Below are 21783 nucleotides of genomic sequence, written 5' to 3'. Positions count from 1 at the left end.
AGATAGAGCCTTAAAACCCATTCCCTGGGTTCCCTATAGGCAGATGGACGGCTCAGAATTGCATTTTTCCACCTCCTACACCCTATACAAGATAAATTAAATCAATTTTTTTTTGCGATTTCGTTTTTCACGAAGGTATGAAAGTCATCCATAAAAAAGGATTCATTGGTGTCAATCCCCTTTAGGTGATTCTTTTATTTTAGGTCCTTCCACGAAACTCGAATTTCCCTCAACCGTCCGGCAATTGAACTGTTCACCCTACTACTCAAATTATGACAAAAAAATGTGACGTCACACGTCTCTCGTAAATTTGTCATATGGCATAAAAAAATGACGGTGATTGTCACATCTCTATTCCAGATGTTTCTTCGAGAGCTAAAAGAACACGCGCGTCGCAATGAGGGGATAATGAGAGATTGACCAATTCCTCGCGTCCGTTTGCAAATTATTCGCACCCTCGAGTGACAACAGGGGCCCTTGACCCCTTTATGTCAAAAAAGAAAATTATCAAAATCATGAGTTATTATATTTGACTACTGTCATGGGCAAACGCTAGTAGGATATTTGAGTAACTTATTATCGTTGTAACCTGATGAACTCGACCTTGAAACACTTTCAATGCTGCGAACTCTTGGTTAAATGCTTGAAATATCTCAATAGAAAAAGTTGCATAGAAAAATCGAATTCTGTTGACTATTTCTAAAGAGTATTTTCTATTGAACATTTCAATGGAATCGCACTGAGAAAAAGAGAGTTTTTTTAGAAGTACGTCTTTTTCATATCAAGAAATTCGCGATTTGAAAATTTTCAAAAACAGTATATCTTGCGCTGAAAAAAAAACTTTCGTTAAAAAATCTTGTACTTCTCCTGAAGACGAGGGAAATTTCTTGATGACAAAAAAGCAATTTTCTCATACTAAGTCAAATTGAATTAATTCATTTAGTAGTGTTTTAACCTCAATTCCACAGTATTTTAATGCAAAAATCACTTGAATTGAATTGATAACTCGTTATCTTTATATGAACCAATCGCCGTCATCTTTCGGACAAGTATAAAATTTCATGGCGTAAGATTTTTTTCTCAGTGCGAGATATTGTGCGCTTGATAATTTTCGAGCCACGAACACGCATGAAAAAATTCAACAGAAAACGAATTCGCTAGAAAATTCTATTGAAAGTCTACAGGAATTTTCTGGGGTTTCTATAGGATTTCTATTGGAATTCTATTGAAAAATTCTATTTGTTTTTTGCGCTAATTCTATTGGATATTCAACAGAATCAGCGCAATCATTTTTTGCTATCTCCCTTAGATTCCGAGATATTCATTGAAAAAGGTCAACAGTCAAAATTCACTTGTACCGTTTTACCACTTCGCTACTGAATTCTTCTCGCAAAAAAATAATTCCTTGGCAAAAGTAATTTTTTTCTCACTGCAACCAAAAACTAATAGAAAGTTCAATATAGAAAATACAATGACGAATTCGCTAGCTTTTGCCATTCATTTTTTTAATACGCGGTATCTGATGAAATATCTAGCAAAATTTCTCCAGAAATTTCTCCTTAAAGTTCCTCATTTCAGAGGCTCCCAATTCCATACTTCCAAGACGTAGAACATTGATTAGTTCCGCTTGTCACTCTACAAAATCGTTTTCTAATTTTACTTTGATAATTCTAATTTGTCATTAACTCAATTACGTCAGACACCAGTAATATCTTTCGAAGAATTCGGCTCCAAAAATAGACGAGAGTCTATGGTAAATGAAACAGTGAATAAACAAATAAATAAATGAGCTCCAAAATTTTTACAAATTTTTTTACAAACTCTCGAGAACAGGAAGTTGCTTCGGAAAAATTGTAAAACGATTTTGGCAGTTTTTTTCAGTCACCCTTTCGATTACAAAGCTCATGCCTTAAAATAAAAAATAGAGCATAACCTAGAAATAACAGTGGGAACAGGTAGACTCACCAGGGCGATTGTCCACTTCGGTGTCCATTACCACAGAATATTGTTGTAATCCATTGGCACATTGAGCGGGAATTCATCATGTGTTTCATTATTTAGTGAATAATTTTCACATGTCAATCACTCACAAATTCAGATACACTTTCACGGTCCTTCCCCCCCGATAACACTATTGGAGACGCTATAAATCGCTGCGATGTCTGGTGGGTATCGCCTGCACTAAAAAAAATGGCGATGGTTTATCGTTGGTACTTCAATCAATTACTTTGCAAGNTGCGATGTCTGGTGGGTATCGCCTGCACTAAAAAAAATGGCGATGGTTTATCGTTGGTACTTCAATCAATTACTTTGCAAGTCCTCAAGTTTTTCTAAAATATGACACCATCGGAACTTCGAGTACAACAATTAAAAACAATACAGACATGAATGAGTCGAAGAGGAACTACTACTGTCAGCTACAATGTGAGGGTTTGAACAAGTTTGAACGAGTAAACCACCGGTCGTCCATGTTATGAGGGCGATCACCACGCCACCATCGGTAAATAGCGGTCCCAATTGGACGAGTCCTACCTGAACGACATGAAGTGGCGGTAAGCCGAAGCTGAATTGGCCACTAAGCGACATCTGCTAATAATTTCTCTCACTAGGGTAAGCTTCCCAGTAGATGGACACTGCCCTATAGATGGACGAGCTACTTTTGGATAGGAAATTACGCAAAAAATACTAAAATGTGAATTGTTGCTTTGAATTTTCATTAACTGTTGTGATTCTTAACCCCTGAGTGACGATTTTTTTTCGATCAATTTTTTTTTAATTGCTAAAAAACAAATATCCATCTACTGAGCAGTTTACCCTACACGCACGAAAAAATTTAATAGAAAACCTATCGAATTCGTTAGAAAATTGTGTTGAATTTCGGCGAGCGGAGCGAGCAGGGGGCGAAGCCCCCTACCACAGATTAAATACCTACAATAATATCTCATTTTATCACTTTATCCCCAAACAATTCAAATCACATAATTCAGGAATTACTTTATTAACATAGGGGAGGATGGGGTAAAATGGACACTGGACTTTTTTGAAATTACGCAAAAAAATACTAAAATGTGAATTGTTGCTTTGAATTTTCATTAACTGTTGTGATTCTTAACTCCTGAGTGACGATTTTTTTTCGATCAATTTTTTTTTAATTGCTAAAAAACAAATATCCATCTACTGAGCAGTTTACCCTACACGCACGAAAAAATTTAATAGAAAACCTATCGAATTCGTTAGAAAATTGTGTTGAATTTCGGCGAGCGGAGCGAGCAGGGGGCGAAGCCCCCTACCACAGATTAAATACCTACAATAATATCTCATTTTATCACTTTATCCCCAAACAATTCAAATCACATAATTCAGGAATTACTTTATTAACATAGGGGAGGATGGGGTAAAATGGACACTGGACTTTTTTGAAATTACGCAAAAAAATACTAAAATGTGAATTGTTGCTTTGAATTTTCATTAACTGTTGTGATTCTTAACTCCTGAGTGACGATTTTTTTTCGATCAATTTTTTTTTAATTGCTAAAAAACAAATATCCATCTACTGAGCAGTTTACCCTACACGCACGAAAAAATTTAATAGAAAACCTATCGAATTCGTTAGAAAATTGTGTTGAATTTCGCCGAGCGGAGCGAGCAGGGGGCGAAGCCCCCTACCACAGATTAAATACCTACAATAATATCTCATTTTATCACTTTATCCCCAAACAATTCAAATCACATAATTCAGGAATGACTTTATTAACATAGGGGAGGATGGGGTAAAATGGACACTTTGGACTTTTTTAAAATTACTCATAACTCAGAAACAAATTCATCAACTGAGCTCAGTTTAGGCGCATTACAAAGGAAAAGAAATGTCCTTTGCATTGAAAAAAAAAACTATCGAATTTCATCAACATTTCAAGCTGTTACTAACATTTGAAAAAAAGTCAAAAGTGTCCATTTTACCCCAACCTCCCCTATGAGTAATCTCTTTCAAATAAATATTCAACATTTAAATCCATCAATTTGTCAACAATATAATAATATTATATAGTCTAATAATATTACATTATTATTATTCTTATTATAATTATTATATTATTGTAATAATTATATAATATATAATATTGTTATATCCAGAGAAATGAGGTGACACAATACACACAATTGATAAATAATTGGGGCGGTTTATTAATCCAATTGACTAGAGAGCGATACAAGAAGTTGTGTCTTGTTTGACATCTCCAAAGGGTTCGAAGGGGGATACGTAACAATATAATAATATATAATATATTAAGCCGATATATATATAATATTATATATTATATTATATATTATATTATTATATATTATACATAATTTGTCACTTTTTCCATTGCAATGCAACCGAGCAAACAAATAAGCGCATCGAAATAATTGAAGTAATATTAATTGTGCGTGGTATTGGCTCTCTGAAGTTCATTGGAATGCCTGGCATGATTCACCAATGATTCAACCCGATTTGCAGTCTCTCTAACAACATCCGATATTTCGTCAGAAAAATGGGGCAGTTGATCAAGTGTAGGAATGTGTGCAGACAATCTCTTGTACATGGAATCCCTCTGTCCGTCCTTCTTATTTCTCCTCTGCTCCTCAAATTTCAACTGCTGCTTGAAGTGTATTGCATTTTTGATGAATTCAATCGTATTGCCAAAACTTTTCTCAGCATCTTGCATTGTTTTCACAGCACTGACTGCGTATTCAACGTCGTAACAGCGTCCCTGTAATTGTCGTTGAAGTGCAAGCACCTCGACACGTTTTTCTACCATGGGGGGTAAGGCTTTTCTGACGTGTTCCTGCAGTCGGTAGAATGCTAGCGATGGCTCGTTGGCTACTATGTGCATGTTCTCGGATACTCTTTCGGTCGCTGGAAATTAAATCAGTCATTTGGCCATTTGTTTGCGAAAGGGGAATTGTGAATTCGGTGGTGTCCTATTCTAAGAAGAACATACACTTAAAGTCGATAACTAGCCACGCCCGAAAAAATTTAATAGAAAAACCTATCGAATTCGTTAGAAAATTCTATTGAATTTCTATTAGACTTTCTGTTAGGTTTTGGCTGATTCGCTTTCTCAATTTCGTTGGAATAATAATTTCTTCTACGCATTGTCGATTTGTCAACTTGACTTCCCGACCCGAAGCAAGCAAGTTGTTAATCAATTTGTTTTGTCTTCAGGGTTTTGTAAAATATGTACGCTATTGCCATTTCACAACGTTACTTTATTATGTATGAAATGTTACGTTACGTTAATATCAAAATACAGGGAGTAATTTATCTTGAGAGAAGTGGAAAACTAACCTTTTTTCACGCGTGTTTCCAACTCATGATCAGTCTGATAAACTTTAGCTGACATTCCTGACATTTTATTAATTATCGATAAAAAATTCTATTTTCTAAACACTGCGATGTCAATTCAAAACAAACTGGTCAAATATTATCGCCACAAATTCGATGAGCATTATTACTGACACTTGCGCATCCATTATCAGCTGATCTGTTGACATCTACTTATATATAGTCATGGGGATGTTGTCGATTAATCGAAACCAGCAATTCTTCATCCCCAAACATCGATATTTATCATTTGATGTTTTCAATGGCCGATTAATCGATTTTCGATTTTTTTCAAACATTGATGTTTTTGACCAAACTAACAAAATTTTTAATTTTTTTTAATCGAATAATAATGTTGATTCGAACAATTCTTCATCCCCAAACATCGATATTTTTCACTCGATGTTTTCAATGGCCGATTAATCGATTATCGATTTTTTTTCAAACATCGATTTGACCAAGGTAACAAAATTTTTAATTTTCATCACGCTGTGACGAAAAGTGAACTTTTCGGCACGCTCCGCGTGCCTAAAAGTCTAATTTCCGCCACATTGTGATGAAAAATATTGTTCGTAACTCGTGAAAAAATGTTTTTTAACTCGTGGGATTATATCACTCGCCTTCGGCTCGTGATATAAACCTTCCGCTCGCCAAAAAACACTTTTTTGCACTCGTTACGAAATGTACTATTTTTTTAATCGAATAATAATGTTGATTGATTGAGAATAAAGAAAAATAATTTAACCGCAATCAGAAGTAATTACTTCCTTCAGTATGTACGTTATAAATGATAAGTCGACAAGTCCGGTCGTCTATAATTTTACACCGGTCTTTTTTTTAGGCGCGAGGCGTGCCTAAAAAGTTACTTTTTAGCAGAGCGTGATAAAATTAGTTATTTTCATCACTAGGTCCACAAAGTATTTTCTGACGAATGTGGCTTTGTAGGTCGAGCCGAAGGCGAGGCTATAATCACATTCGTCAGAAAATATTTTTGGACCCTGGGATGAATGCAATTTTTCGTCAGAAGGCCCGTAAATCGCGGTTTACCGCGCCTTCTCACGAAAAATATATTTCATTACTGATGCGGAAAAGAGTTTTTTGGCTCGTGGGAGATTTATGGTACGAGCCGAAGGCGAGTGATATAATCCCACGAGCCAAAAAACACTTTTCCCACGGGTATCGAACGATATTTTTCATCACAATGTGACGAAAATAACTAATTTAGGCACGCTCCGCGTGCCTAAAAGTCAAGTTTCCGCCATATTGTGACGGAAAAATATTGTTTGTAACTCGGAAAAAAATGTTTTTTGCACTCGTTACGAAATATACTATTTCATCACAATGTGTGGAAAAGGGACGTTTTAGGCACGCGAAGCGTGTCTAAAAAGTTACTTTTTCGCACAGCATGATGAAAAAATCTTTAAAAGTTGAAAAAAGGGATCTAGACGGAAAACAAGGATTTGATTTTCCCGCGTTGGTACATCGAACCGGATCCTATGAGCCTGCGAACCGGAAGTTACGCGTGGTCCAGATGATTTGTTTCAGCGCCGAAACGTGGCAGAGTCGAAGCGCTGGTTGGCACCTTTTTAACCAACATTTTCACGTTGACCGATAGTTCCGTCAGTGCTCCATTCGTGTTTGCCGTTGGAATTATCTCTCCTTTTTCAAGTGAGTATTTACGAACAATAACTGAATATCACACCGCATTTGCTGTCAGAAGAACCCACTGTACTTGGTCCATCCAACGTAAGTTAGGAATACAATAATTCCGGTATATTTACCCCGATCTTGGCTCCAAAATATCAGTCGAGGATCTTCCATAACATTCGGTGAAATGACCCAACGTATGACAGTAAACGAGTGATATTTTACAAAAATTTTCGAAATTTTGAGATGAAAATATTTGGGAGTGAAAATGAGCTCTGTAAAGTATGTTGACAATTTTATAAAAACGCTACATGATTATATAGTGTCAACATTTCAATTTTTCAGATAGCTATTATTAGCTGATAAAATTGTTGGAACAATAATACTGAAAAAATTCAGAAGAAAATTAGTGTTGGACCTAATTTACCTCGGGATGCATTTATGTAGAAATGTCAATCAAGAGAGAAATGTATCCTGAAAGGGTTAAACTCGTCAAAATATTCCAAAATTTAACGAAATGTAAAACGGTTCAAGTCGACTTATCTCCCAGTTGAGTTTTTGGGGAATATTTCCGAATCTAAGGGAGATAGCGAAGTTTTCGTGATTATATTTGTTGTAGCTCTCAATTGGCTCTACAAAAAAGTTTATAACAAAAATTTTGCTATCTCCATTAGATGCCGAGATATTCTCTGAAAACTGACCGCTACTCAAAATTGACTTGAATCGTTTTACCATTTCGCTACTAAATTCAGTATGACGTACGATCGGTCCTGTGACGCTTCGTTACTGATGGTTTATTAATCTGTTTGCAGGATGAAATTCCACATTTTTTCTCTGGTGGTTGTCACCCTCTTGGTGACAGTCTGTGCTGATGAGGAGCCTGAAGCAGCCAGATTGTTGGTTGCTAAACAAATTCTCAATAAATACCTCGTAGAAAATATGGATATCATTGTTAAGGTAATGGCAAACTCATTCATTCAACTAGATTATACATTTTTGGATGAAGCAACCGAGATTACAGCCATTTTGACCTTTAAAAATCGTCCAAGTGCCTCAATTTTCATCTGATTGACAATTTTTTTTCTCAAAATTTTTATAAATCTTTAATCATGAAAAAGAGGAGAAGATGCATTATGAAATTTTTTCGTTCATCGAGATTTCTATTAATATTTTAAAAACAGTCGTCTATCATGTGTAAACTTCATTTATGAATAATTCTGTTCCCATTCATTTCCAATGCCTTTCGCGGGAATTCCCACACTATCACTGAGAGCCATAGGCAATTTTTGAGAATAAAAAGATATCGATCTTTTAGGTTGATAAAGGACCTTCAAAATGCATTTTCTCGATTTTTCATAATGAATAAGCAAAAATTGGTTGTTCTAGATTATACATTTTTGGATGCAGAACCGAGATTACAGCCATTTTGACCTTTAAAAATCGTCCAAGTGCCTCAATTTTCATCTGATTGACAATTTTTTTTCTCAAAATTTTTATAAATCTTTAATCATGAAAAAGAGGAGAAGATGCATTATGAAATTTTTTCGTTCATCGAGATTTCTATTAATATTTTAAAAACAGTCGTCTATCATGTGTAAACTTTATTTATGAATAATTCTGTTCCCATTCATTTCCAATGCCTTTCGCGGGAATTCCCACACTATCACTGATAGCCATAGGCAATTTTTGAGAATAAAAAGATATCGATCTTTTAGGTTGATAAAGAACCTTCAAAATGCATCTTCTCGATTTTTCATAATGAATAAGCAAAAATTGGTTGTTCTGTATTATCCCCGGGCTATTTTACTCGGTCCAACCTTAAATGTTTTCAAAAACATCAAATTATCGGACCTCTATAGCAGGGACACAATTAAATAATTAACAATGCGCAAATTAAAACATTCGGGGGCACACGGGCTCGACTTAGGTGGGGTATGATCATACTTAAGAAACCATTTTTCAGAAATTTATCCATCGGGGATTTTTTGTAAGTGGAATTTTCGGTTACAAAAAAATTAAAATCTACTTCTGAGCACCAGAAGAAAATTTGTGAAAAGCAGTACTTTCAAATTAATAAATATTAAATATTATTAAATATATTCTGATAGGCGGCTTGCTCGGAAGTATTATAAATATTGAATATTACCCTTAAACATCATTCATTTCCCCGATGATTATTGATTAATGGAATAATAATTCGCTCAATAATTTCATCGGGGATTTTTTGTAAGTGGAATTTTCGGTTACAAAAAAATTAAAATCTACTTCTGAGTACCTGAAGAAAATTTGTGAAAAGCAGTACTTTCAAATTAATAAATATTAAATATTGTTAAATATATTCTGATAAGCTGGCTTGCTCTGAAGTATTATAAATATTGAATATTACCCTTAAACATCATTCATTTCCCCGATGATTATTGATTAATGGAATAATAATTCGCTCAATAATTATCGAAATTAATCCTCAAAACTTCTCAAATCTTTTCAGTATACAGTTCACAACGTCGGCAGTGCAGCAGCTCTAGAGGTTGAAATAACTGATAATTCCTTCCACCCAGACAGCTTTGCTCACGTGAGCGGTGAGTTGAATGCTAGAATCGACCGTGTTCCACCAAACAGCAACGTCAGCCACACAGTGGTCGTTCGTCCAAGGAAATTCGGTTACTTCAACTTCACTTCGGCTGAGGTGCTCTATCGTCGCACTGAGGATGCACCGAGGCTCCAGGTCGCTGTCAGCAGTGCACCGGGAGAGGGTCTCATCGTGTCCTACAGAGATTATGCCAAGAAATTCTCATCCCACGTTGTAAGCCACATTTCCTCTCCATTTAATATTCTCAAATACAGCAGGCAAATTATTTTCCCGTACCGACCTCCACTTTTCCTCGTCCGGGAATGGGCATTGGCCCTTCCCCAAACTCGTAAAAGTGAAAATCACTACGGAAAAATATCGTTCCCGACTAGTGAACGATACATCCGTTACTTATTTACCGTTCCAACGTCTACTATTTTCAATTCAAGGCAAAAGACCCATTTTATATTTGTTTTTCGTCACTGTCAATGAATTTAACGTGGGACCACATGGAAAATCAATTCACTGGAAAAGAAATAGCCAAAGTACTTCATAAAATGATGAAAAAATCCTGGGAAATGGTTCTGCAACAAAATTTAAAACTAATTGGTCCAGAAAAAAAATGTTAAAATGTTTTTAGAGACAATTCGTGCCGATATTGACATGTGTAAAAATTGTTTTCAGGTCGATTGGGCAGCCTTCGCAGTCATGACCCTCCCCTCACTAGCCATTCCCTTCGCCCTGTGGTACTCGAGCAAGAGTAAATACGAAAAATTGGCAAAGGCATCGAAAAAACACTGAGGACACTTCCATTGTACAGAAATAACGTAAACAACAATAATTACAACAACAAAGATCCTGTTGACTTTTTTTCATATACATACTGGATGATTGTGATAGCGTGTGACTGTACTGCCTGGTCTTTTTTAATAAAATTTATTTATAAATAAAGAGTGAACAGTTACTATTGAATTTATTATCATACAAATCAATTTTGTTTTGTCATAGAAAGGGAGCAAGGAATAGAATAAAATACCGTTCAAAGGAATCAAATTTTCCCCAAGCCGGACTCCCTCACTTTAACTTTGAATGGCAGACGTAATTCTTCAACTAAAAGATCAATCACTTTTTAATTTTCACATTTTTTATTAAGAATGTACAACAAGGTATATTCACAAAGATGAACCCGTCAATCACTCATTCAGAGTTGTATTAAATTCAGTCACAAGTTATATCTCACGTGTTCACACATACTTTCTTTCTCACTCTCGATAATTTTCTTATACCCTCAAACCTTAAAGATAGTCATTAAGTACTATATGAACACGCGGTGTATCATGGTATCATATCCCTGACCTAAACATCATTTTTCTATAAAATACAAATCTGTCTGCGATGTTTTGTTCTACAAGAATATTTCGCCTCACGTATTACAAAAATTATCAATATCATATATCATTTAAAACGATAAAAAAAACGTAATATACGTCAAATGAAACATTCTTCATAGCTAGTCTATTTTGAAAAATGGGCGTATTCATTTTTCTATTGAGAATTCAAGTAACTAATTGGACTGTCCGTGAGTCAGTGAGGATTATGGCTGGCCATTAATTACGTAGAAAAATATATCTTAAATTACTCAATGGCGATAGGCGAAGTATTATATATAGAAATAAAAAAAACGCACAAAATAGTACAAAGCTACCCTACAGAAATGTTTGTGATATTTCGGTTTTTTAAACGCAAAGGAAAACCTGTACATATGACGCTTGTCAATGAGACTCTGCGAAGGGTAGTGAAGGTACATCAGTTTCCAGATTCTTGTAATGTCATCCGTAATATTGTGAGAGGAAGCTCTCAAATTCAAGTGGATTTCTAAAATACATTTTGAGGAGAAAATGGGGTGAGTGACTCAACCTCAGACTGCACTTCCGGCGAATATTTCTGAATTGAAGGGATACAGTGAAATTCCTGGGGAGAGCTTTTTTGTAGATCCTATTCTGCTCTAACCAAATTTCACCATTCCTTTCATATCCTGATATATTTCACAAAGATTAATCGTCAAGTGGAATATAGAGTTATCCTGTTTTACTACTTTATTTCTGATTAATTTTGATGGTATCTAATTTTTTTTGTGAGTCAATAGCGAAATGAGAAAAAAATTCCAATGAAGTATTAAATTTAGTATTTAATATTTCATAAATTTAATATTTCACCTTTTTTATTTAAATTTATGAAATATTAAATTTACGTTCTACCAGTGAGCATTTTTTTCTTTTTATTCCCTCCCTAATATCGGGAGTGATGAGGCAGTTCTTAAATTTTTCGATTACATTTCGTAAATATATTGAGAAGTGAAACAGGATAAATTAACCAACTTCAGACTGCGTTTCCCATAAATATTTCTAAATTGAAAGAAGATAGTGGAATTTCTGTGAAGACCTTTTTTGTGGATCTTATCCTGATCTAGACAAGTTTTACTATTCCTTCCGTAATCCGAGACATTTCACAAAAACTGATCGTCGTTTCACAAAAATATTGACTCATCCAATTTTACCACTTCCCCATCAATTATTTTTTTACGAATCAGTAGCGAAATGAGAGAAATGAATGAGGCTGAATTTAATATTTTCAGTAAAATATTAAATGTTTCGTCATCACGTCTGCATTTATCCCGAGACCAATGATTTTAGAGCAAAATGTCGAATTCTCCTTTACAATCTGACAAAATCTTCAATAAACAAAAATTAAAATGCCCCTTTGTCTGCCACTAAAATCATTCATCCCCCGCCTAATCTCCCCTTTCCAACGAAAAAAGTCTCCACAAATTGTCGCCACTCATAGACAACATAAAAACCTTCCCCTCAAAACGAATGAGTTCACCCCAACAAATTTAACGAATCTACGAAAAAAAAAGATTACCCCCCACTCTCCCCCCGAGTCACCTGATTATCACAAGTATTTCATCTCCCTCTCCCCCTCAAATCGTCGGATTAAGAGAGACTCTCCGTCTCCCATTAGGCGTATAAAACCCCCTGGGATCTCCATAAACCGGCACAAAAGCCGAGAAAGGCCTCAAAGGTGACTCAGGGCTCCTCTTGGGGCTAGCCCCCACCGACTCATTGAACGAGCTATTCAACGTGTGATTCGGCGATTGCCTCAACGGCGGTGGATACTTATCCGCAAAGACACTGGTATTCAAAACCGAAACATCAACGCTAGAAACCCTCCTCTTCCACACATAAACAATCGTCAAAATAAGAACAAGAAAAGTGATAAAAGTGTACCTGTGATAATACAAATAATCCAGCCAATGAATCCCCGAAATGGCCACATAATCCTCATACCTAGACGTTCTAACAACCACCGAGATATTCTGCCTCGTAATTTCATTAAAAATCCTCAACCTCTGTCCCTGAACATCCTCAACATTCTGCATGAGCCTCAACCTGAATATGAGTTTATTCCCGGCAATTTCCCTCGAATTAACAACGACCCCCTCAGGCATCTCTATATTGACGTACTCCAGAGCCCCAGGAAGCCCATGAACCTCCACCACTGAAGTGGCAGTCTGTCCTCCCCCCTGAACAAACACGACATCACTGGAGTCAACGAAAACAGCTGGAAGATAAGGAATCTCCAGTGATTTTCCCTCGACCTCCCTAGTCTGGGCATTCACCTGAATCTTCGTCTCCAAAGTACTGGACATCAACGTGGGTCCACTGATGGGCACAACATCGCAATAATAAAACCCCGAGACAATGTCAAACCTGGGCCTAGCAATGAACACGTCCTTGACATTGACCGGCGACTTTGAGGTGAACTGAATGCTGCAGGTGAATGGAAACTGCTCAAGAACGAAATCAGACCGAGTCCTGCAGCCCCCCAGGCCCCTCGCCAGCACATTATTCTCCTTGATCCCCTCGTCCTTGCTCTTGAGAACCAGAGGAACACTGAACACTTCACTCCCCGTCACGTTCTTCCCCCTCAGGAACACCAGAGAGATCTTGGAGATGGGCTGAACGTTGACTTCAATCTCCCCTTGCTTATCCGTCGTCAAACTGTGTTTAACAATCGTCTGTCCAGGATTTTTCGCCCTTCCAATTCCAGTTATTGAGTCCACTGTCAGTACATCTGGATTCGAGGACCTCCAGAAGCCAGGATCACCTGTTTCTGGGGACAACAGAGGCATCGAGAAGCAGACGACGTCCCCAACAGTCAGAACTGTTTTACTCGGAAAGATTATGTCCCCTATCATCATGTGGACGTAATCAAACATGGCATTCGGGTATTTCTCATTATAAATCTTGGCAACGAGCTCCCCAGTCTCATGGAACTTGACTGACACCTCGTTTTTCCCTGTTGGCGTGAACGACAGCAGATCCCCTCGGTTCGACATCGTCCTCAGTCTCGTCTCAGCAGCGTGAAACTTATTCCCAATTGCATCGAAGTACTCCACCACGTAATTCAGCTCCATTCCTTTAGGGAGAATATTCAGCTCTTCGCCCGATCTGATCTGCACCTTCGACGACAGCGAGAACATCATGTAGTGGATTGGCTTAACGTCCACCATGATCGTCAGTGACTGCTTCAAATTATAAGCTTCAACACTCGTAATTGATATCACAGTCCTCCCCAATGACTCCCCTGACTTGATCACCCCAGTCTTATCCACAGTGACTGTCTTCGATGTTATCAAGGCGTTTGAGTCCTCAGGCTCACCAGACTGTCCAGACACCAGAATTTTGTAGGTGGTGACGCCATTCTGATCTCTGTTAGTCCTCAACTTCAGGGATGAATGAGGCGTCATCAGGATGACTGGAGCCCCAGTGGTGAATTCTGGGTTTATCAACGACAGCTCCTCAATTATCTCGATCTTGATGAACGTTCCGAACGTCAGGACGTCCTTGTAACCAGCCAGAGTCTTCGGGGGAACTGTGACATTCAGGTAAACAGTGGAAACCCCTGGCTTGAGGGCTTTGGCACGAAGTGTCACTTCGTTCTGGTACCTGATGTTGATGCCAGTCCCCTCGTACATGTTGTGGAGGTTTAGTAAACTGGGGTCACCGGTGGACCAAGTGAATATCAGCTGAGACTTCATGGATCCGATGATGAGAGGCGTCAGATTGTCAGGAACTCCAAACGCCCAGAGGGGAATCGTCGCACCCACCTTGATCTTAGACGTGGGAACGACTATTTTCACTCCTTCCAGTTGCACCACACGAATGTCCACGTGGTCCTCTGAGTAAACCACTCGATTACCCCCGGAGTCGAAGCCAACAGCTCTCGCTGATACTCTGGTGCTCCCGATCTCCTTTCCCTCGAAGATCCCATCGTCGTGAATGGTCAGGATGTCCTCGTGATCAACAATGAACTCTATTCTTGCATTCGAGGGCCCACCAGTCGTCATCACTTGGTAGATCGTGCCAATGAGAACTGTGATGTTCCTCTGGGTGATCCTCAGAGGGAGAAATACCTGGATCGACGACGACTCACTCCTGATCTCCTGATCACTGTGGCCACTCGAGAAGACGATGTTGGAGAATCCCTCCTCCACTCCGTGAATCATGTAGAGGATTCTCGTGTAGGGGGGCTCGCCCTGATCACTCTGCGCCAATTTCTTGATCTCAATCAACGAATTATCGACATCCGCACTAATATCGAAGGACTCCAGCGATGGCAGCTCGATGACGTTTCCGTTGGTGTCGAATAATCTGACAGTTGCTGTTATGCATCGACCCCTCTCCACCTTGTTCACACTCTCCACTTCGATCCCAGCCAGCTGCTGAACGTCAACCTCAGCCACTGCTGGGGGGGAGATCAGGCAGAGGTCCACCAGGGCAATCTGAAGGCTTCCTGATTTCTTCGGGATGATGTTGATGGTCCTCGTGGGCTCCACGTACCTCACGTCTGCAATCTCCTCACTACTGAGGATGAATTCGTAGTATCCCGAGCCCTGGCTCACCTGTAACGTGTACTTGACGTTTGGGTCGTTCAGGATTTTCAGTCTGCTGGGGCTGATGATCGTGTTGTTCACCAGGACGACACTGATCTCTGCTGATATCTTAGGAGTGGCTAGGGTTCCCTTTTCCGTGGTCACTGGAAAGGGTGGCCATTCTGGGGCTATTCTCAGCTTAGCCAGGATGTACTTCTGGTAGTCTGTCACTGTGGCAGTTATCGTCAGCGTCCCTGTGTGCCTCTTCGGAATTACCGTCTGGTAATGATTGCTGGGAAGGACTACATTGAAATCTAAAAATGTCTCCTCGAGAATTCCACTCGCAATCTCGACAGTCCCAACTCCCGAGGGAGTCAGTGTCCACTCGACGTTGAGACTAGTGAAGTTATCGAATCGTCTGCCATCCTCGCTCTTGACGATTACGTTGAGGTGAAGGGGTTTATCATTGTGCGCCATCACCCTCTCGGGGTGCTTGGTTATGGGGCACTTGTCGCTGTCCTTGAACTCTGGCTGGAGGTAGATGTGTCTGGGTTTTCCGCAGATTATTCTGACAGTGGAGGAGGCACCAGTGGTCCTGCAGTTGGGTAGCAGGGGCTCGTTGGTGACTTTAAACGTGAAGATCACGTCCCCCAGGGATCTGCAGACCACCTCGAAGATTGATACGTCTGGTTGGCCACTGGTGTTGGGAATTTCGGTAATTCTCACGACTTCTTCGTCGGAGATTGAGGTGTCTCGAGCGAGGCCTTGGGGCTTGCCTGCTGGCACCTGGGGGCCACCTTTGAAGACGATTTTACGAGAGGATCCAACTGCCAGGAGGGTCTCACCACTCGGGGGGTGGATGGGGACCAGTGGAGCGTAGGCGGAGACTGTGACGTTGTCCGTGAGGTAGTGACCGTTGGAGTTGTAGGCGACAGTGACGCTCGAGGATCCGACAGACGTGGCGAGTACTGTCAACGTCGTGCAGGCGATGCCAATCGGTTGGGTGAAGTCGCTGGAGTTGCGGGTGAAGCTGGAGTCGGCGATGTGGACCTCGAAGGAAGTGTCGCGGCAGTCGGTGAAGGGAATTTCTTTGCCGTCCTCCTGGATCTTCCCGTAGAGGGCTATGAAGAGGTGGATTGGCTCGCCGGTAGCTGCGTCCATGCTGTACTCGATGATCTCGAGGCGAGAGGGGGACATCACGTAGACTCGGGCTCGGTCCTTGTTGTAGCTGTTGCGCGCCATCGAGACGATCACCTCGGTGGAACCCTGGGAGAGGATCCTCACGACACCGTTCTGGGTTACTGAGGCCACTGATGGGGCTCGGGTCGACCAGACGTATGTACCGTCACCACCAGTCGCTTTTAGGGCTATGTCGAATCTGGAATGGGGAGGTGATTTGGAGAAATGATCATGGAGAAATAAATTTAATAGACAAACTTGGCGAATTCGGTAGAACATTCTGTTGGGATTCTATTCAAATTCTAGGGAATTCTCGTTGAAATTCTATTTATTGAAATTTTGTAGGAAAAAGTCAATAGGTAGGATTTTTCTATGGGTATTCCTATAATTAATAGACAATTTACCCAATTGTCAGTAATTTTTTTGACTGATAAATTTCGAATACGGTGAATTTTTTGTTATGATGATCTAAAAGGATGTGAAATCATTTCTTAGTTGATTCAAACAGTTATGGTTGCCTTCATCAACAACATATGAGGATAGAAAAACGGAATAACTCAATAACTTGTGAGAATGGAACAAATTAAGTCATTTAGAATTCTTTCGAAAATCTATAGGGACTAACTTTTGGGTGGTATTGTCGTGGGATGTACCTTAAATGAATCTAATTGTGATTTGAAATATTCTTCCCAAACTCATCTTGACCGAGTTCGATCGTGAGATCGATTAATTAATTTCAGAACTAAAATTTTTTGAAAATTTTAAAAAATCCCTCGACATACATTTTTCAAGTCTTTTGGCCTCTTGTAACTCAATGAAATAAATTGCATAGAACAACAAAATTCCATTAAGTTTCTCTATAAAATATTTTCTATTGAACATTTCAAGAATCGGTAAAAAGATAATAGAAGTTCAATAGAAATCCGATAGAATCCAATAGAAATCCAGTAAATTTTCTAGGTGTTTCTGTAGAATTTCTGCATTTCGGATAATTTTACGGGAAACTAGAAACATTTTTTTCCCTGGGATTAACTGGAAATGTTTCGTATTCAGATGAAATGAATGAAATGAATGAACACTACAAAGATATATTTTTTAAATTCTCAAACTCACCTTTTCTTTCTGCAAAAAAAGCAAAACAATTCCCACCCTGAAAAACTGCACAAAAACTTGGCTTTCACTCACCTAGCTTTGCTCTGTGGCTCCCAAGGGACAGCCAAAATCTGAGGGCTAACCACCACTGGTGTATGAATCACTAATTCAGCCTTAGCAGTCAGGGGTGTTGGCAATGCAATCCTCTTCCCACGTTTATTAATGACTCCGTGCAATTCACCCTCGACAGTTGTCGTTCCACAGGCAATAGGGACTCCAATGATGTGAGTACCATTCCGAGTGACACTAACAGTCTTGAAGAACTTCTGATCAATATCAACGGAGACCTCCACACCCTCTCCAATGTGAAATTTGTGATCCTTGGCGTCGAACAGTTCAACTATAATTTCGTGAGTGTGTCCCAGGATCAGTCCCCTGTTTCTGTTGGGCAATACTGTTATCGTGATGTACTCAACAGCATTCACGTGGACTGTAGCAGTGGGCAAAACAATTCCGTATTCTTCGTTGACGTTTTTGTCGTGCAGCAGGACCTTGGATCTTCCTTCCTGGAGGGCATAGGCATACCCATGCTCGTTATCAATTTGCACAATCTCTGGGGTTTCAGCGACGAGATAGTATTGGTTCGATGGTAGTTTTATCTCTTCTAAGCGTCCTTGATGCACCTAAAAGGAAATTTAATGAAAATTTTTATGAGATTGTCGGAGAAATGGAAACTAATGAACAGTGGAGGAGTAAAAATCGTAAGTGAAGTTCACGTGAACATTCTCTTTTGGGAAAATATTTCCAGGAGGAGAACAATTCATTCATCATGAATTTTTGGTAGATTTGTGTTTCAACTACAGAATGATTATTAATTTTTTTCTGCCAAATGAAAAGATGACAAATAATCGTTAAAATTTGAAATAATCAATTTGTTAATACCACTCTAAAATTTTTAATTATCAAAGTAATCATCAATTGAAATACTAAAATGCCGAATTCCTTTCTCAATCGATAATTTAGTTAGAAAGATTGAGGATTATTTGGTTAATCGAAAGTCCCTTTTACGGAATTTAGTATTATTTACTTGATAGAAAATTTACAATTCCATATGATCAAATATTTAAATATTCATCAATCGGAAATTGAGATTATGAATTATTTTACTATTTTTAAATTTCGTTGAGTATAATTAAACTTAGAGTTAAGTTTAGAGTTATGTTTAAATAAACTGAAGAGTTATCCTGCCATTTCTCTGAACGATTCGCTTCTAGGATGCATCCATAATTGCCAGTCAATTCCCGTCTGACTCAAATAGATCAACTTGTCTACAGGAATAAGAATTGATGAAGAATTTTTCTCCTGATCAACAAATAAGTTCACAGTCTCCTATCATCTATACATACTTGAGCCAAGACTTAACATTCTTAAAGTTACAAAGAAGATATTTATTATCCATCAATAAAAATAGGGATAACCCTAATTGTTGTTCTCAGTGTTGTTTCACCCATCACTTCTCCCCCTCATAATTACCTGCATAATCTTGTACTTGAGATTATCAAACGCCATCATAGTGACATCAGTCGGCAGAATAATCAAATTAGCAACAACAATGAGTTCAACCTCCACCGGGGAAACATGTTTATACTCAGCATAAGGGAGTTTAGCCTCGACCCTGGCGGTTCCAGTCTTGACTCCCTCCAACAAAATAATGCTCCCCTGTCTCCCGGTGCCATCCAGCATGGCGATGGTCGAGGGAGTCTCATAAGGCGACTCCTGAAAGGTCATAAACCTCAGTATGCTGTTGCCAATGTCCCCCTGGACGCTGTACCTCTCTCCATTCCCAATGCTCCACTCGAATTCCACCCCAGCAAGGGTTGTGAACTCATTTCCCTGTTCGTCATAAGCTCGAACCTCGAAGGCCTCTGGTGCCTCCTCGATGAACAATTCCCTCGTGGTCGTCACCAGATTCAACGAATAGATCGCATCCACGATGACATCGCATCTGAGAAATTGGCCTGTGTTCACGTCCTCTGCCAGGACAATTGCTGTGTTCCTGGTGAGCTCTCTGGTGATGCTTTGAACGAGAACAGCCGAGGAACACGTTCTGTCTGGGTTTTCATTCATGGGAATGAGGTGAACGACGTCCAGACGTGATGTCGACCTATTTCATGAGATAAAAAAGACATAAAGGAAATTGTTGTTTCAACCTTTCAGCCGTTTCCAATATCATACTAATGTCTACATTCAATGCATATTGTCTATTTTATTTCTGAATCATCAACTAGAGTCGATGCATTGGAATTTTTAGACAGCTGAAAGAACATATAAAACCAACATTTCTAATAATTAAAGAAAATTAATTGCAGTTGCTCTGACGAGATGGAATAATCGAATTTTCTCTTATGCACAAGCTCTAATAGGATTTCTTTCCAAATTAATAATTCACCTACTCTAAGAGTCCAGAAATATAAATATAAGTAGATGACAAAGTGAGAAAAAAATACTGAGCCCATTGGCCAAGGAAAAACCTGTTGTTTCCAGGCAAATAATGCCGACATTTCTAATAATTAGAGAAAATTAATTGCAGTTGCTCTGACGAGATGGAATAATCGAATTTTCTCTTATGCACAAGCTCTAATAGGATTTCTTTCCAAATTAATAATTCACCTACTCTAAGAGTCCAGAAATATAAATATAAGTAGATGGCAAAGTGAGAAAAAAATACTGAGCCCATTGGCCAAGGAAAAACCTGTTGTTTCCAGGCAAATAATGCCGACATTTCTAATAATTAGAGAAAATTAATTGCAGTTGCTCTGACGAGATGGAATAACCGAATTTTCTCTTATGCACAAGCTCTAATAGGATTTCTTTCCAAATTAATAATTCACCTACTCTAAGAGTCCAGAAATATAAATATAAGTAGATGGCAAAGTGAGAAAAAAATACTGAGCCCATTGGCCAAGGAAAAACCTGTTGTTTCCAGGCAAATAATGCCGACATTTCTAATAATTAGAGAAAATTAATTGCAGTTGCTCTGACGAGATGGAATAACCGAATTTTCTCTTATGCACAAGCTCTAATAGGATTTCTTTCCAAATTAATAATTCACCTACTCTAAGAGTCCAGAAATATAAATATAAGTAGATGGCAAAGTGAGAAAAAAATACTGAGCCCATTGGCCAAGGAAAAACCTGTTGTTTCCAGGCAAATAATGCAGATGTTGAAAACTCTGATCCCACACCTCATGCTAACCCCCACATTCGTTCCATATCGTCTATTATATTTCTGAATCATCAACTCGAGTTGGTGGATTGAGATCTTCATCAACATGAGGAAAACCTCTGTCCATCAGTCGAAAAAAAAAATTTCCAATTTTTTGACTGCTTGCAGCTTTGGATAAGCGTCCGCACTAAATTTTAATGACCCAAAGTTGCCCTTCAGAGCTCATTACAATGTGAATGCAACTAAAATGAATAATTCTGGATGATTACCATTGGTAGCAACCTCCCTCGGTGACTTCGAGGGTAAAGTTGACTGGGAAGTTGTTGAAAACTGGCAGCAACACCCGGGGAACATTTAATCGTGAGGCGTCCGCAGTGGAAAATGTTGAATAAATTAAAATACATAACGTAAACACACCGTTTTTTGGAAATATATTGAATACCGCCATAATTTTTCAGCTACATGTGTTTGCGGGGAAACTGGCGGCCTTATGGATGGGCACGAACGTTGAAATTTTGTAGAGAAGGGACTCTTCATCCGGACCTTTTACTTTAGTACAAAAAGGCGCTGCGGGTTTATTCCGGCGGGAAAGTGTTCTCAACTCATCTCACCACGATTTCGAGTCACAATTCCATAATTATCGAGTGAATAAAGGATTTTCAATCGATTTTCCGCTGACAATCCACTGATTTTTCTCTCAATCCCTCTAATTTCGTGAATTGAGCCATCGTTTGCTCATTTTTTACATTTTTCTCGCGGGGATTTTTG

General features: G+C 38.8%; 3 protein-coding genes across 4 annotated transcripts; 1 reads left to right on the top strand and 2 right to left on the bottom strand.

The window, feature by feature from the left end:
• Positions 1-4161: 4161 nt before the first annotated feature.
• LOC107045028 (BLOC-1-related complex subunit 8 homolog) lies at positions 4162-5551 on the bottom strand. The gene is made up of 2 exons (XM_015267119.2): positions 5333-5551; positions 4162-4900 (listed from the first exon to the last, which is right to left on the bottom strand). Exons 1-2 carry the CDS (start codon positions 5394-5396, stop codon positions 4422-4424), a joined length of 543 nt encoding a protein of 180 aa, XP_015122605.1. The 5' UTR covers positions 5397-5551; the 3' UTR covers positions 4162-4421.
• Positions 5552-6839: 1288 nt separating this feature from the next.
• LOC107045055 (translocon-associated protein subunit beta) lies at positions 6840-10542 on the top strand. 2 transcript variants are annotated; one of them, XM_015267181.1, is made up of 4 exons: positions 6840-7036; positions 7828-7972; positions 9504-9818; positions 10269-10542. In XM_015267181.1, exons 2-4 carry the CDS (start codon positions 7829-7831, stop codon positions 10383-10385), a joined length of 576 nt encoding a protein of 191 aa, XP_015122667.1. In that variant the 5' UTR covers positions 6840-7036; position 7828; the 3' UTR covers positions 10386-10542. The 2 variants fall into 2 exon arrangements, with proteins under 2 accessions (XP_015122667.1, XP_015122668.1); XM_015267182.1 differs by having other exon boundaries at positions 7028-7114.
• Positions 10543-11803: 1261 nt separating this feature from the next.
• On the bottom strand, positions 11804-21492 carry LOC107045054 (nuclear pore membrane glycoprotein 210). The gene is made up of 4 exons (XM_015267180.1): positions 21285-21492; positions 19324-19954; positions 17884-18473; positions 11804-16897 (listed from the first exon to the last, which is right to left on the bottom strand). Exons 1-4 carry the CDS (start codon positions 21461-21463, stop codon positions 12565-12567), a joined length of 5733 nt encoding a protein of 1910 aa, XP_015122666.1. The 5' UTR covers positions 21464-21492; the 3' UTR covers positions 11804-12564.
• Positions 21493-21783: the final 291 nt, after the last annotated feature.

This window comes from Diachasma alloeum, unplaced genomic scaffold, assembly GCF_001412515.2.
Source record: "Diachasma alloeum isolate Michigan unplaced genomic scaffold, Dall2.0 Dall_scaffold_00865, whole genome shotgun sequence".
NCBI lineage: Eukaryota > Metazoa > Arthropoda > Insecta > Hymenoptera > Braconidae > Diachasma > Diachasma alloeum.
The sequence above is the reverse complement of the archived record's forward strand: the minus strand, read 5'-3'. Positions and strand labels throughout refer to the sequence as shown.